General features: G+C 42.5%; 1 protein-coding gene across 4 annotated transcripts in view; it reads right to left on the reverse strand.

Annotated features, from left to right (window-relative positions):
- The window catches only part of FAM193A (family with sequence similarity 193 member A), a 76,702-nt gene extending 60,285 nt beyond the window's left edge, over nucleotides 1-16,417 (reverse strand). For 2 of the 4 annotated variants that reach the window (XM_051798536.1, XM_051798535.1), the window contains exon 1: nucleotides 15,884-16,417. In XM_051798536.1, coding sequence (XP_051654496.1) covers nucleotides 15,884-16,120 — 237 coding nt within the window. In that variant the 5' untranslated portion in view covers nucleotides 16,121-16,417. The remainder of the gene's footprint in view (nucleotides 1-15,883) is intronic. The other 2 variants (XM_051798538.1, XM_051798537.1) reach the window with 2 other exon arrangements.
- Nucleotides 16,418-17,711: the final 1,294 nt, after the last annotated feature.

Below are 17,711 nucleotides of genomic sequence, written 5' to 3' on the forward strand. Positions count from 1 at the left end.
GCCCTGCCTTGGGCTGTGTACTTGGGCTTGTCTGGATGTTCTCTGCCTCCTTCAGTAACTTGTCAGAGGAGCAGAAATCACATCTATCAAGTCTAACCAACAGGCAGATGTGCATCACCTCTAAGGCATCGCAGAAAGCTGCTCAACATTCATTCATAACACCAGCTACTGTTTGTGAATATTTTACACTAGGACCATGAGCAAAACATCAGGAGTCTAAAGATGATATACCAGGGCAATCTGAAAAGGAATCTAAAAGAACAAGTAATTATTCACAAAAGTTCATAAAATCCAAACAACCAATCCATCAGTCTTAGACATATGCATACAAATGTATGAAGCGTAAGAAAAGGAGCTAGAATTCTCTGAACATGATTAAGGCTATGATCTACTCCATAAGAGTCCCTTTCCTGCTGGAATACTAACACAGAGCATTGAGTCAGTTCACAGAAAACCAAAAAACACAACAAACCCTCAAACAAATAAAAACCCAAACCAAACAAATCCAAGTGCCCAGGAGCGTTATGCCCTATACCCAAAGGACACAAGCATCACAAATGCAGAGAGATATCCTGGAAGTCTGTAAATAATAAAAGAAAGCAAGCATGTGAGTGCAAGCAAGCTGTAAGCTTACTACAGACCATCAAAAATAGTCAAGAGACAGGAGATATTCTTTCTGATCACGTAGAAGAGGGAAAAAAGCATAAAAATTCTTATTACGAGATACTAAGAACCTAGGCCCCTACTAAGACTGATTCAAGGAACTTACATTTTTAAAACACAGAAAGCAACTGGAGACACTTCCTTTAGCTGTAGCCAGTAAGAAAAAAAGTGGTTGACAGTAAACAATAAGAGACAGTTTCACTGGAAGTGAACCATCAAGTCAAGAGTTACTGCAGAGGGAAAGGAAGGAAGAACAGCAAGAGACAGATTTGACATTACTAAATAAGAGCTCACAGAAGGCAAGTCTACAGCAAGGAAGAGCTAATTCTCAAATGACACAATAGATACAAACAAATTCAAGAAAATCAAGCACAGCAAAAGAATAGAAAACATAGCAAGAGAATAATGACTCAGAAAAAGCATGCAAAAGGAATAACAAGCATAACAATGGCAAGAGAATACAAGGGAAAAATATAAAAGGCTAAAGGCACAAAACGAAATAATTCTCACAAAACAGCCTGAGGCTACTAAGAAATCATTCTATCAGTATACTACTACTACTACTACTAAGAGAATTTCTCCATTACTGAACGAAGAGAGAAAACAGATTCATGAAGAACAAGTCCTCACCAAAGAGATCAACTACAAGCAGGTGACTAGCACAATTAACAAAATTAAATGGGTAAAAATATCCACCCATAATAGTTGATTATTGGAAATGGCCATACTTAGATTTTAGATTTTTTTCCAAGCTGGCTACATCTGATAACACTCAACAAAGTTGCTCAGGAAATCCTCTGGGCTACCTCAAAAATAAATAATCCCATCTTTGAAAACTCATGGAGGACACCTTAGAAAAGGGTGAACTATATAAACCATTTCTTTAAAGCAAAGAAATAACATCACCCCTCAAAAATGACCCCAAAGCTGAGGGAGAAAAAAAACAGCTGGTGAAGGGCAGAAACACCTGAGGAGTGGCTTGTCTTTAGTTCCCAGAGAAGTTAAATATAATCAAACAAGTCTTTTAGATACTTAGATGATACGGAGAGAAGGAACAGGCACCTTGGGTTTGCCAAACACAACCCATGTCAAACCAGTAAAATTTTCTTCAGTGAAAGAGTTACACACAGAAGGAAGAATAAACGTCGCAGTTTACTTGATTAATGTTTGTGACTATTAATTACTAAAACTTTCCCATGATCAAACTAAACAGCAAGATCTTAACAGAATTACCATGCATTTCCAAAGACACATAGGTGACTACATGCAAAAGAGGAGTCAACCAGATCAGACTTGGAAAAAAGCCAATGCTACCTTGGGATGCACAGTGTATGTGACACAGGCCATAATCCTTTCACCCAACACTGCTCCAGGAAGTCTCAGAGGCAAAACTGCAACTCATTCTGAATGTGGGTCTTTGAGCCAGACAGGAATAGCCGGAGAAAAGCCACAACAGAACTACCACCAGACATAGACAATATTACCTGCCAGGAAAGGCTGAAAGGACTAGGGACACCAAGCTTACAGATCAGAACACCGAGGAGAGAGTAAGAGTCAGTTCTCTCTATCCACAGCAAACAGAATAATCAATAAAATGTTTGATTTGCAGCAAGGGAGATTTCTATGCAATAGAAAATTAACAGCAAAGTATTAAAGGGCAAAAATAGGTTGCTTGGTAAGGTTAAGGAGTCTTCATCAAATACATCATTTTAAGAGCAGATTAAACAACTAACAAGAGCAGAATCAGCACTGTCTCCACTGGCCAGAAGACAGATATATGAATGAGATAAAAACAAGGATGGAACAAAACCTGAAGTCAAGTCTTTATAGCACTGATAAGAGATTCTGGAATATTTCACTCGGCTTGGGTGTCAAACTTAAGGAGCTGGTTTAAAAAGATAGTTGCTTTGATTTAAGTCTACTTCCAAGAGTGCAATTAAAAAAACCCAAAACAACTACAACAACGAAAAACACCACAACACAAAACAACCTTAAAGAAAATCAACTGCATTTTCCAGACAAATCATCTATCTTTTAATACCTACCAATACTGTTGTGCTTTAATAGTAGATAAAAAGCTCAATAATCAGTACGCTCTACCTGAGACAATTCACAAAGGGAAAAAACAGGGCCACAAAGCTCAACGTCCCTGGAAGTCCCCTGGCTCCCAATACACTGCAGTGTTCACACTGCCCGTCTGCTCACCAGTTACCCAAACACGTGTTCTCTCTCACAAATAGTAAAAGTGTGATTGGGAAGGCAGAAAAAAAAAGACAGCCTAATTAGAAGGATAAATCCACACAGTAGCAGTAGTACACCCAGACATCCTTTCTGCCTTTCTCACCCTTGAAGGCAATACAGTGGAGCTGTAAGCCTAACCAATGCAACTTCCTTTCAAGTGTTGGCCAGCTAGCTCAGGATGTCTGACCACAAGGAGGACTGGTTTTCCATGAAGAGGAGCTTCCATCATCCTCCCTGTTCAATATTGTCAGTCAAATTTTGCTTAAGGGTAAAGGAAGAATCACAACAACATATTGGAAGGGCAGACACAGCAGGTGCCAGAAAGACACCTTCCAGTGATCCTCTCATGCCTTAATGACAGGGATTCCTGCTCCACTAAACCCCAGTAAAGCCCACTAAGCAGAGACACCTACAGAAGAAATAATCATCAGACGTAACACCTTCCTGACCATGTAGTGACACTTATTAATAGATTACTCCTAAAGTTATTCACACTCTCACATGTCACAGACATACCCCTACACAATATCCATTTTGGTGAAAAAGATTATGACAAGGACACTAAAAATGTACTAATCATAAATAAGAAGCCTTAAAAGCATCAATAAAGGCAGAGCCCACTGCATCAACTATTTTTTGCTGATCATTACTTAATACAAACACTAAAAAAACCTTCACATGTAACTTCAAAATTTAAATTACTCAAGTAAACTATACAAAAGAATGAATTTGTGGAAAAAGTGTCAGAGATAAGACAATGCAAGCAAAATAAAACAGAGAAAAGTAACTTCCTGTTATTAAAAAAAAAAAAAGGAAATTCATGAGTAACAAGGAAACTATAGAAAAATTTTTTCCCACCAGAAGAATTCATCCCTAACTTGGGAAAACATTTAAAATGTAAAAATACAATTTTCTGGGAATTATTTTTCAATATTAGGGCAATACCTCACATACTGAGAGCTGGAGAGGGAGTCTTGATCTGCTGGAGGGCAGGAAGGCTCTGCAGAGGGATCTGGACAGGCTGGATCGATGGGCCAAGGCCAACGGTCTGAGGTTCAACAAGGCCAAGTGCCGGGTCCTGCCCTTGGGCCACAACAACCCCCTGCAGTGCTACAGGCTGGGGGCAGAGTGGCTGCTCAAGAAATGACTGGATATGGCACTAAGTGCCACGGTCTAGTTGACAGGGGGGTGATCAGTCTTGATGATCTCAGAGGTCTTTTCCAACCCAAATGGTTCTGTGATTCTGTATCCTCCTATTATAACATTGCACACAACTTATCAGCTATTTCACCAAGCCAAGACCTCATGGAAAAAGCAAATGATAAGTGATGTTGACTTTCTCAGGATTATCACAAATATAAACAGGGCTGGGAGTAACTTCCCTTGATTTTTTTCTCAGTGTCTTCAGTTCAAGGGAGTTCAGATCCTCTAGGCTTTAGCAGAGGAGAGACACAGATTAAATGGGCTTTTACAGCTTAGCCATCAAGTCATCAGAAACACCTGACTGAGAGGATGAGCCAGTCTCACCAACAGGTAACATCATTAGGTGCAACACGCTGACTTCAGAGTTTGTTTCAAAACTGGCTTCACATTTAGACAAATACTCATTTCTGTCATTAGTCAAAAGCCAAAAAGGCAAGAACACATTCAGACTTATGTGGATGTTCTACTTGTATGTAAGGAATAAATTCCCACAGGCCATTACTAGCAACGGTTTGACAGACTCTTGGGGACCAGAACAACCCCTAAACCCTACACAATCACTAGATTTTTCACCTGATTAAAAATGAAAACATAGGTTCAGAATGACTTTAAATATTGACAGAAGAATGTTCCTCTTCATTCTTATATTAAGATACAACCATAAAGTTTAAAAAACCCCATGGAACAAGGAGTCTAAATAATATTCAAAGTATGTGTGCTTAAGTGTCATGATTTCTACATAATTCTGAAAAGTGGTCACCAATGGTAGCACTTCTAAAAACATTATATAATAATTAATATTTAACTTACTTACTATGCAATGTTTCTCAGTACAAAGTTTCTCCTACTCCTACATAAGGTTTCAAATCTAAAGCTACTGGAGAACACTGTACAAGTACGGTAGCCTGTTTTCCAGAAAAAAAAATAAAGTAATTGTCTTTTTTTTCCTCTGAAATCATAAGAATCTTTTTTAAAGCTTTCTTATATCTGAAAATTATGGAACTTTGTCCATTTTATTCCTGTGGTTTAGACTCCTGTGATGCTAAAAAAAAAAGCCCCAACCCAGTCAGCTTCAGGCTGCTGCTGCAAGCTGTCTCAAATCACAGCAGACACCAGTACAATTCCCTGCAGACTCCCTCAAAAGAAGCAGAGAATGACAGTATAGTGGAGATGAATCTTGAGAGTAGCCAAGGAAAAGAAGTGAAGATAAAATAAAGATGATCACACAGATAAAACTGCAAAGTTTCTTTGACAGTAAAGAGGAGTTCTCTCTCTTGCTGGGTGACAAAATAAAACCTTAATTCATTTGAAGCCTATTCCAGTGAAGGTTTGGGTTTCAACTACACATTATCTACAGCCACATAGATAAGTTAAGGCCATTAAAATAAAATTGTGAAAAACTTCTACTGAACCTCAGCTAAACCACTAACTTGCCATCTGTTGTAGCAGCAGCTTATTGAAGATAAGCAGCCTCAAAGCATTATGGCAATTAAGAAATCTTTTGGTCATTAACTCCACACCAATTAAACACTAAAGGCTGGCAGAACTGTACTGTGGCTCAGAACTGCATTTTAAGGCAAACTCTTCTGTTCCCAATGACTGGTTTCCCTACGAGACCCAGTGTGGCAAAGAAGCTTTAAGCATTTCCTCAGGTACTTTGGCCATTGGCAGCCCCAACACACACACGTGTGTTCTCCTACTCAAAAAAAAATTTACACGCACACATACAAACTATTTAGTTCACTCCTACACTTACACAGCAACCTCATTAACCCACATTCAAAAATATCATATTTCAAAAAGCTTGGGTTCATGCACACACATCTATGATCATGCACACACACATTCTCACTCACACATCTGTCCAGTAAAGCATCTCTGGGGTTGTGTCACCATTAGTGTTACCCAAATTCAGAGCCTCATATCCATCTCTGTGAAATACCCCTTATAACAAGTTTGAAACAGTCAACAATTGGCTTTAATATGATTACAGAATTTGAAAGAAGTTCCTTAACTTCTTGTAATATTTACAAACAAACCAAAAAGTCAACAAAAACCTGTTTACTCAAGGCACTTCTAAATCACACTGCCTAAATCAATGGAAAAAACCCTCTAATATTAGAAAATATCTGAACTACCTTGAGAAGAAGAGAAGACTGAAAGGGTACAACTTATCAACATCTCTAAGTATCTGAAGGGAGAGTGTCAAGAGGATGGGGCCAGGCTCTTCTGAGCAACAGAAGAAGAGGCAATGGGCAGAATCTTGATGCACAGAAGTTTCACCTAATCATGAGGAAGAACTACTTTGTTGTGTTGGTCACTGAGCCCTGGAACAGGTTGCCCAGAGAGGTTGTGGAGTCTTTCTCACTGGAGATATTCAAGAACTGTGTGGAAGCAATCCTGTGCAATGTGTTCTAGGAAGATCCTGCTTAAGCAGGCAGGTTGGACCAGATGACCCCACTAGTGGTCCCATCCAACTTCAGCAATTCCGTGTACAATTCAATGGTACCATCACCTTCCTAGCTTAGGAAGACTTCTGCTCTGAGAGCTAAAGCTTCTATTGCTGCACAAATGGGGAAAGAAAACAAACACCCTGCCACCAAAAACTAGAAAACAAGCTTTGGCTTAAAAAAAAAAAATCATATTAAAAGCAAAACTACTTCAGTCCCAAAATACAGAACAAATTGCAAAGTTTGCAGTGCCCACAGTCAGTGCACTGACTTCAACCATGTCAACATACAGCTGTTTGTATCAGTTCTCTCTCTTTGAAAAAAGCCTCAAAGAGGGAAGCTGGTGGCAGAGCGTGTTCAAGTCTGGCACCCCTGCCTAAAGCCACTTCTTTTGCTTGTAAGGAGCTGTCACTGATGCAGCCTGACAGCACAAAGCTTAAAGCAGAACAGGAGTCAAGGTAGAGCCTTACAGCACTTTGCAGAACACTATGTGAACACTACATTTAATACAGTTCCAACTTATTTCAGCACTGCACACAACGAGATATGCCCTAATACACAGACTGTAAAGAGTCATGGCTTGCATTAATTAAAAGACTTCTTCGCAGAGCAGGATCCATTTGACAGCCTTCTTCTCTTTGCTTCACCTTACAATGCTGATATAATTAAGTTTATTTTAAGTGTCAGTAATGGCAGACACTCAAAACCTATGAGGGACATGACTAAAACTTCTTAGTCAAGTCCAAAAAAACAAGTCTACATAATGCCATGCTCAGCAAGTACGTTCAAAAGTCTGTCTTTCATGAGCTCACCTGCCCATTTCAAAAGGCTAAGGATATTTCATGTATTATATTTCAATAATACTTGCTCTTTTACAGCTTTTCATCCCCTCATCCACGTTAACTCATCTCCTACATCACCCAAAAGAAAAACAAAGCAATCTTAGTCATATTCTATCCTCCCAAAGACCCCATCCTCATTCACTACCCACAGAATTTTTAATTGACCAGATCAGTAATTGCCACCTGTTTCTTCTGACATCTGGGGAGAATAAAAGTATACCAAAAAAGACCAGTCCCCGAGAAAAGAGTGTTTTGCTACATACAAAGTATATTCAAGTGCTCTTTCACGGTCTTGTTCAGATGTCAGTCTAGCTGGCAAATATCCATGTTTATAGCTCCTAAATGGTTAGTTGTGGTACAGAAAGAAAATTGCATGGGCAAGGCTGAACACAAACTTGAGTTATCCTGCACCAGCTCTGGCAGCAGCCAGCCAGCCCTGCTAGCACACAGTTGTGCTAAATCCACCTGAGAGGCAGATTACTACCATAAATCCAGATCACATATTAGCTTAGATGACCAATTTTTGATGAAATCTGGCTCAGGAGGTAGATGGTTGTAACACAACATGCCATATGCATTTCTCCCCTTCTCCATAGCTTTATGAGTGTTATAACTAAATGAGATTCCCAGTACTGTAAACTTCCTTCAGCTTCTGATGCTGTAGAGAAACATGCCTACTGCTCTACCTTTTACTCTCTGGTACCCTTTTTGGGGAATAATTTTAGAGGTTATTTCTGCTATGCTTGCAGATTTCATAAAGGAGGTGAGACCTTAAGGAGAAAGGGAAAAGAAAACTACACACAAAAAAAAAAATGTATCTCACAATTAATTCACTATTGACCACAGAAGTCTAAAAGCCTCAGTGCAGACTTCAGTTGCCAGTATTCCTATTCCTAATTCAGAAAACTACAGATGGGTCCATGGACCCCTTTATATTTTTACAGGACAACTACTGGATTTAATTACTACAGCTAACTTATCAACCATGGATTATTTAATAAGCAGATATCAATCACTAGAGTTTTACATGCTAGTGATACATGCATGCTTTCATACACAACCATTCGAAAGCTCACCTCTACAGCACATGTACAGATTTGTGACCTAAACCCTACACTGCCCAGTTCTCTACACTATTTGGTTTTGCTGTAAGTAGAGAGGTTCTTATTTCCAGAAAGAGCAACAACTGACTTATGGACCAAAGTGAGCAAAGCTGACATTGCAATGCAAGCCATGACTAAACTGGCACTTTTGACATTTTTGGCATAATAAATATCTAGAATAAAGATGGTCATCTGAAATTTTGTACCTAGAACAGTAAAGTTCCCTGTGCTGCCAGCCAGACATTTCTATCCAGCCTGTTACCTTTCCCTGGAGAAGAAAGGAACAGCTATTTAGAGCAGCAAACACTGCCCCAACAGCTGATCGCATCCTCCATCTGTTTGCAACTCAACCCAGACCACTGAACTGCCGCCAAAGCAGTTAAAGAAAAAAAATAATCCAGCAGCTTTTTCCTAAGAGCAACTGCCATTCAGGCACACTCCCAGAAATCAGCCCTCTCTGCCTATTGCTGCACAGGGCTCCAGCCCCTCCTGCACCAGCATCAACTCACCTCCCACAGCCACGTTCTAGGATGTGAGTGGGAGATGAGACCGTAAGAGATGCCCTAAAATCCAGATGCCATGACTAACAAGTCTGCTCTACATCAAGGCAGGCCAAAGCTCTGGACTTCAAAATAATGACTCTTGTGACACTGTAAATACTTTATTATTTACTTTGAGGATTGTGGTCTCGTGTTTTTGAGGATCCCTCACTAGCAAACACTTGAAAAAGCTACTACAAGCCAGTTCAACAGATCAGTGTGTGAAAGGAGGACTATTGCAAAAATATACTGTGCATGAGGATTTAACTTTGTGACATTCCACCCTAAGTAACACTACAGAGGCACCTCCAACCTACTGTGTTTTATTCCTCTAGGCCTGAGGAGAGACAATGCATAGGAATATTTCATGGAAGTACCAAGTGATTTTCTTCTGGGAAACACACTATGGAGTCAATAATTTTTCTCCCTATAAATGAGCAAAGCTACTCTCTCAGTTTTAAGAAATGATCCAAAGGATCACTTATCATAATCCTTATGAACTCCAACTTTTTTTTTTTTTTTCTCTTTCAGGAAGAAACCATAACTGAAGAGGCAGGTAAAGGCTAAGCATGGCCTCCTATCTAGGTTTTTCATACTATCTGACTTAGGGCATCCAGCTTGTACCACAGTCTCTCAAGGTTTTCTTCAATAAACAGAGTGGTGCAGATGGCCACTCTACAGAGTGGTGCAGAACAGGAGTGCCTTCTGCTCAGACACCTGAGTGGGTTCTGTGATTATCAGGAATTTTGAGATGGAGAAAACTACATTTGTGGCTCTTGCAAAAGAAGGGGAATTGATTATTTAAGGACAGGGTTCAGGTATGCACTCCAAGTAAATTTTTCCACCAGTCCAACATGAACAACAGCCTCGAACAGGCTCACAAGCAGATACACTAAGTTTCCCCCTAAAACCACTTTGTAAAACAGTGCTCAGACTAACTTCTGCACCACTAAAGAGGCTGTACACTATTAAACAAAAAAGTAAATATTTTGAAAATATTTAAGAAAAAATCCATACTTCAGGAATATTGCTATGTTACTCAGACCTATCTTTAACACTGTTCCTGGTGTGTTTCTTCACACAGATAGGAGGTGAAGGTCAATAATGTCACAGGCTGCCTTGAATTTTTACACTATAAACTTAAGTAACTCTTGTGTAAAAAAATAATGGCATATTTATTCTATTGCATTCTCAGACAACCCTCAATGTGGGTAGTTCCCCTAATAACATTAAGAGCAGCATTGTAAATGTCATTTCACAGTTGAACTCTTCATTTGCAGCACAAGAAACCTGGAAATTGTAGATTAAGACATTAGCAGAGAAAAGAACCACGGTATTCTTCTAGCCATTTAACTCAATTTTTTCTTTATGTTTAATCATCCTAGGAAAAAGTCACATATGGAATACTCTTTCTCAAAACAGAGCAGTCCAAAGCTACCTTGGCCACTATTAAAATTCAAAAAACCAAACCCACAAACCACAAGAAAGGAAAACGCAGGACTGTTTTCATTACCTTAATAACAGGGGATATATGACCTCCTTTCCACCAGTGAAGGAGCCCCAATAAATATTAAATCTTCTTTGATTACCCAGATGCATATAAACCCAGAACACTGCCTAGCACATCCATGAAGCCCTGTACATCCTAAGCAAAGCAAGTTTATTTCCCAGCTATTTCTCCCAATCACTTTGCACAGCAGGTCTTCAGCAGACCTGTATCTGTTCAGGACCAGCCTTGCTACACACATATATCAAGGACTAAACAACAAAGCACCAAGGGACTGAGCACCAAGCCACCACCAAATTGAACTTTCACATCCACTCAGCTCTCCTTGCTAGGCCAAAAGAGAGGCAGACTGGATCCCTTCCTCACACAGACTCTAAAGGAGAAAGGGTCTGAGGGCTCCCCCCAAGATGGGATACAACTACGAAAGGATAAATGTCCTAACCAAGAAAAGAATTATTAAGTACCTAAATAATCAGAACCTTCAGATACTGTTTGGGGTCAAAAAACTTGAAGGAGAAGAACTGGACAAGAACCCTGAACATTCTCATCAATATGCACCTATTTCACAACTAACTTTTCATACTAATCTAGTTCCAAATAAAATCAACAAGGTTTTGCTTCCACAGTCAGGAAACAAAAGTCTGGAAGGGAGGGGAGTCACTATGCTTTTCAGACTAAAAGAGTTCTCTCTCTTAATCTCACAAACATTTTGTAACTAATACACCAAGGAAAAAACCCCTTTGCCTTCACACCCAGAATCAAATGTCTCATAACAAAGCCAAAGGAGGATACTTAGCTTGTACAGATTAGATACTGCTGAACTAGATGCCAATTTTTTGGACACTCTTTCCACATGTCTCATTTAACAATTCACAACCGATTATTCTTGTTATGAACTGCCCATGATTTAGCAGGTGCAGGAGGTGGGGGAGCAAGGGAGTGCTCGGGGATTGGATGTACGTCAAGGTCATGAGTACACACAGCACACACTTCCCGGGAGCAGCACTGCACGCTCTGACCCAACCACTAACGCGTGTGCCTGTGGCCTCGGACCTATTAGCTGAAAAATGCCTTAACTGACCATGGGAAGAAGCTAAGAAACAGCTATTAATGTGAATGTTATGCAACCATTAAGCTTGTTTTAAAGTTTGAAATGTTCTAGTTCTCCTTCTAAATTAGCAAGTTAACTCAACCATACCATCTAAACCAAACCCTAATAGTTTCATCCCATTCCCTTACATCTCCTTTTATTAAAAAGAGAAGAGCATAAGCTCTTCAGGGCAGGGACTGCATGTCTATTACAAAAATAAAAAAAGAATTGAGTCAGAGGAACAAATTTGCTACCTGACTGTCAAAAAGGCTTATTTTTCTTCAAGCAAGCGTTGAGTGTTTAGAAGTACCTGCTTCCTCAGCCTGAGGAGCAGAGGTCACAATACTATTTTATTGACTGGCATTTATCCAGTTTACCTGAGCCTTGACACAAAATTGGCCAAAATAAGTTTGCTTTTGGAGGGGAGGAGGCCCTACACAAAAGCACAAAAGCTGGCTATTCGCTGAACTTCTGAGCTCCTGACAAAGCTCCTCTTTTGAATGTTTCCTTTCTTTTGAATGTTTGAATCATGGAGGGGGAAGAGAGAACAGGGAAAATCTCAAATCACAAATCAAACACAGATATCAGTAAAACACAATGAGCTACAAAGCTGCTGAAAAAAATTGCAATGTAGGGTCTGCTATGTATAGAATCTCTATTTAAAAAGCAGTTCCTTTAATAATAAAGGAATAGTCCAATGAAAAATTTTATTACATTCTAAAACCAAGAGCTCTCAAATGTAAGAAGATTTAATACATTACTACACTTGACAAACAATACTTTGAAAAATGCAAGTGAGAGAACTGTAAAATGGCTACTAAATTATTCCCCGTATTAATAACACAAGATTGGTCAGGCCTGTAACAAAAAGTACTTCTGTAGCTGATCAGCCTGACATAACCCCTCTTCACTCCAAAATTCCTGAACATAGTAAGGAATAGCCAATTTTACTACAGTGTACCTATGAGTTATGCAGTGGTTGCTAAAGATAATCAAATGCCTCTCACAACGCCAATAATCCAAGTCCATCAAAAATTTATAGGATCAAATTATGAAGGCCTGATGCAATGCACTACTGAATTAAAACAAAAACAAAACCAACCAACTCAACAGAAAGCAAGATCTATTTCTTTAAATATGTATATTAAAAAAATTTGAAAATTCCTAGATAAGTCCTGCAGCAGCACTGGACAATTAAGTGACTTGGTTTCCAATTCCAGTTAAAGCTGACTCAGTTACAGGTTTCCAAAACTCAGACTCCCTTGCACTGATACAGTGCCAAAGCACCCTTAATTTCACTATCACTCTAAAATATCTGACAGTGCTTCAGAGGATGAATTCAGATGCTATAAAGCATATGCATGGGATAACATACCTTCCAGGAAGATTCCATTAGGAGCTGCCCACTTGCATCCCAGAACAAGACTTAGCATGTACTCTAACCCAGAATTTAGCCTACAGTCTTAAAAAACCTTCAGATAAGATGCATAAAAACCTCAGTTAAAATATACTTGTTAGCTCTAAGAGGCTTAGGTAGAATTTCAGTACTGGCACATGCACCTCATTCCGAACAACTACTGACACCCAAGGACGTGGACCACGCACAGAATCATCCCTTAAAAACACCCTGGTTCACTCTGTATTTTAGGCAAGTTTTGGAAGAAACATCTGAAAGAACATTAGTAGAAGGATGTGCCCACCCCATCCACAATGGATGCCCTAAAACCATGGAAGTGAGAAAAGCTGGAAACAGAGGGCATGAGAATAAGTAGAAAACATTATGCTGTACAGCAAATACTATATTTGAGGAGGGGGTTATATTTTACATCTTTTCAGAGATTAAACATTCAAGTTTGTCCCACAGAGCACTGGTTGATGATTTCTATTACCTACCAAAAGGAACTTTACAACATTCTGTGTAAGAAGAAAGTAAAGCAACTCTGGTTACTACTTTAAAGCTACTCTCCATTCAGCCAAAACAAACATTGCACCCAATTTAGAAGTGATCAGTCACGTAAAATACAGTTTTCTTTCTCAACTTCATCCAGAAACAACATATGCTGGTCTTTCCCTCAAAGAGCGAAGTCTTGTTTTAACCATGTACCCTTAACTATCAAATTTTTATATACCATTAAGGAGATTGCATTTTCATGTCAGCAACTGTCGTGTGATCATGCTTTAAGATTTCACCTTTGCAATAAGATTATCGGTGAACTTTTAAGTACTGGCAATTTTCAAATGTCACCACCATTGGAAAGCTATTGAAAGTGTCAAGAAAGAGGTCACTGAAACCACTGTGGAGGAAGCAACACCAACTTTCAAGGAGCATTATGAGGTATAAGCATTTACCTTTCAAAAACTGAGCACAGGGATTTATCTATCCTCAAAATCTAATTCTAATATGCTGTTTGACTGAACAAGGTCTCTGCTCCAGGTTTGTTCTAGATTAACTAACTGATTTGTTTAACTGACTTCAGAACTCCCCATTTTCCATCAGACTTCAGAACCACTTGCACCACACTAGAAAGTGAAAAAGGACCGCTTGACAAACCACATACACATCTAGGAGCACAGGCAAAAAAAGATCAATAAGACAAAGTCACAAATGCATTCAGAGTAACACATTGTGCACACTTATAAAACCATAAATAACATATCAGGACGTGTAGCAGACAGAAGTATGCTCCCAGAAATCTAGTGCTGAAATACTGTATTTAATTTTCAAGGCATGACATACTTTCCAAGTTAAGACTCTGAAGACTGAAAAATTTTATCAGGAACTACCTAGTCTGACAAAAAGAAGAAACACAAAGTAGGAAGACTAGCAGCGACATTGGCTTTTAAGATAAATTTCAGAAAAAGATCCAATACTACACATAACCCCAAGACACAAACATCAAAATATTGGGGATAGTGGAGCCACATCAAGGTCCCGTTCTGCAGATCACTTCATTGCTTGTTTGATTTCCCTTGGCAGGATGATGTTTAACAATACCTAGGAACCTGTGTCTGGAAAAGCTTGCAAACTTAGATGTAAAACAAAACAAGATGCATCTTCCTGCTAGACGTTTAGTTAAGAAGAGTATTTAGGAATGACTTGCAAAGTTACAAATAAAACCTTGCACACTTGTTCACCATTATGCACTTCATTCTTCTGGAAACCTAAATCACACAAAGACTACTGTCCCAGAAGGAAATTATGCCTGAAATAAGTATCAGATTAGAACAGACATACAGAAACAGGTTATCTACTGTGGATTTTGGGTAACCAGGTATGAAAGTGTATAAAAACAAGTTTTAGAGGGGAGGTGGGGGGGAGAGAAAGTCAGCCTGCAACCATCACAATGCTTGTCAACCCAGCAAAATAGGGGGGCAAAAAACTACCTGGATAAGAAATTAAACCCATGTGTTACATCGTGGGATTTCAGCCACACTACTTAAGCCATTTCTTCTGTTTCTCCCTCATGTGCTCAACAAGTTTATGAGAGCAAGAGGAAACAGAGCAGGCAGTATGACAGACACATGGAAGTCTGAAGATGCTGTCAGCAGGAAATGCTGCTGTAGATACAACACCTCAACACTTTGTGTAGGCAACAAAAAATTTGAGGTAACCTTATGAGAGAAAGGAACGTGAACTTATTCACTCTTTTGTCACTTAAGCCACAGGACACCTTCCCAAAGGGCCTAATCCTCCAGCAATTTTTCTTGGGGGAAAAAACCAAAACACTGATTAAACTATACAATCTGCTCCCAGTAAATAATTTTATGAATTATTACGAAATAATGTAACAGATCTGAATTATTCCAAGGCACCAGAATGCAATCCACAGCCCAAGCTACAATGAACCCCGTACGTTTAATAACCAAGTTGTCTACTGCAAAAAGGGGGCTCAATGAGGAAAAAAATACACACAAAGGTGCATTTTTGTTTTCTCAAGGCCTGCCCACCCACTTCTTACAGCTCCTCCATTGGGGCGAGAGAGACCCCGCGGATGGGGGACCAAGGCTCTGGGGAGAATCCCCCGGGCGACACGGCCCCGCGCAGGCCCTTCCCCCACAAAGGGTGTGGAGCCGCGGCCGCTGCCCGGCCCGGCCCGGCCCCGCCGCCCCCTCCCCGCCCCCCCCGGCTCCGGCCCCGCGACCCCTGCGGGGGCCCGGGCAGGCCGGGGGCGCGGGCGGAGGGCGCGGCGCGGCCCCCCCGGCCGCGGGTGTGCGGTGTCACCGCGCCCGCCCGGCCCCGCTCACCTCGCCGTGTCCCGCCGCGGCCCCGGCGCCGCCCGGGGCTGCTCCGCCGCCGCCGCCCGGCGCTGTCAGCAGCGCGCCCGCCGCGCCCGCCGGGGCGGGGGCCGCTCCCGCCGCCCCACCGGCCTTGCCCAGCCCGCCGGCACCGCCACTGGGGCCCGGCCCGCCGGCGCTGCCGAGGCCGCCGCCCCGCTTGTTCTTCCGGCGCTTCGCTCCGCGCTTGGCGTCGGCCGGACTCATGGTGCTGACACCCGGGCACGGGAGCAGGGAGCGCCGGGGAGGAGGAGGAGGAGGAGGGGAAGGGGCGCGGGGTCGCGCCGAGCGCCCGGGGGCGGCGGGGCCGGGCTCGGGCGGGGCTCCTCGGGCGGCGCGGAGCGGAGCGGGCGGAGCGGGGCTGTCACGGCCGCGGGGACTCGCTCGGCCCCGGCGCCGCTGGGCAGAGTTACCGTCCAATATGGCGGACACAAGGGGAAAGTGATCCCCCTTTACGTCGGGGGGCTCCCCCTCGGCGCTGACGGGAACCCGCCCCGCGTGGCGCGCTGGGGTGCGTAGTTCGCGCGCCGCGCCACAACCTGCGGCCCTTGCTGACAGGGACTACAGCTCCCAGCGTGCATCGTGGCGCCCGCCTGGGCGCGGCGGGTGAGCTCATCCGTCCCCGCGGGGGCTGCTGGGAGTTGTAGTCCTCCGCGCCGCCGTTGGCTGCGCCCGCCCGCGTTACCACCCCGGTCCAGGGACTACAGCGCCGCCCAAGAGCCACGTGACGCCTTAAAGGAGCCGTCGCGCTCCGTCGCAGCCGCGGAGGAATGAGGCGTCAGGGGATGCGTCTCCTCAGAGCGGCCGGGGGGGCAAAGCCGCTCTGAGAGTGCACAGTCCTTCAGCGTAGGGCTGCTTTGTCATCCTGTCTCCGTGCAACCAGCCCTCAGTACCCCACAAGTACCACCTTCCCCTAACCCCACGTAGGGCAGGCTGAAAATGGAGGTTACACCACACGCGTGGGGGCTGAGGACACTGCTCTACCCTGAAGCGCCCTGAGGCCGGTAATGGAATCACCATCCCCGGAAGTGTAGATGTGGTGCTTAGTGATGGTGTAGTGGACTGCCAAGTCCACCACCACATGGTTTAGTGATGGGCTTGGCAGTGCTGCATTAAAGGTTGTACTCAGTAGTTTAGAAGCCTTTTCCAACTTAAAAGATTCCATAATTCCGCGTTGTTCTGTGCAGTGTGCAGTCACACAAGCCCAGGAAAGGTGAAACGCTGTAGCTCTGGGCTTCGACGTGACTGGGTGACGTGATGCAAAAGTCATAGATGTGAGCACATTAAGCCTGGTGATAACGTCACAGAATCGCAGAATCAATTAGGTTGGAGAAGACCTCTGAGATCATCAAATCCAACCTATGACTGAACACCACCTTGTCAATGAGACCACGGCACTGAGTACCTCGTCCAGTCTTTCCTTAAACACATCCAGGGACCGTGACTCCACCACCTCCCTGGGCAGTCCATTCCAATGTCTGATCACCCCTTCTGTGAAGAAATTCATCCTAATATCCAGCCTAGACCTCCCCTGGTGCAGCTTAAGACTATGTTCTTTCTTCCAGTTGCCTGGGAGGCCAACCTCCACCTGACCACAACCTCCTTTCAGGCAATTGCAGAGAGTGATAAGGTCATCCCTGAGCCTTCTCTTCTCCAGGCTAAACATCCCCAGCTCCCTCCACTGCTCCTTCTAAGACTTGTGCTCCAGATGCTTCACCAGCCTTGTTGCCCTTCTCTGGACTCGCCGTGACTTTGACATGACTGGGTGGCGTGACATTAAAATCATAGGTGCGAGACA

The sequence above is a fragment of the Manacus candei genome, unplaced genomic scaffold, assembly GCF_025592945.1.
Source record: "Manacus candei isolate 608988 ecotype Guabito, Panama unplaced genomic scaffold, ASM2559294v1 h1tg000048l, whole genome shotgun sequence".
In the NCBI taxonomy this organism is placed as follows: Eukaryota; Metazoa; Chordata; class Aves; order Passeriformes; family Pipridae; genus Manacus; species Manacus candei.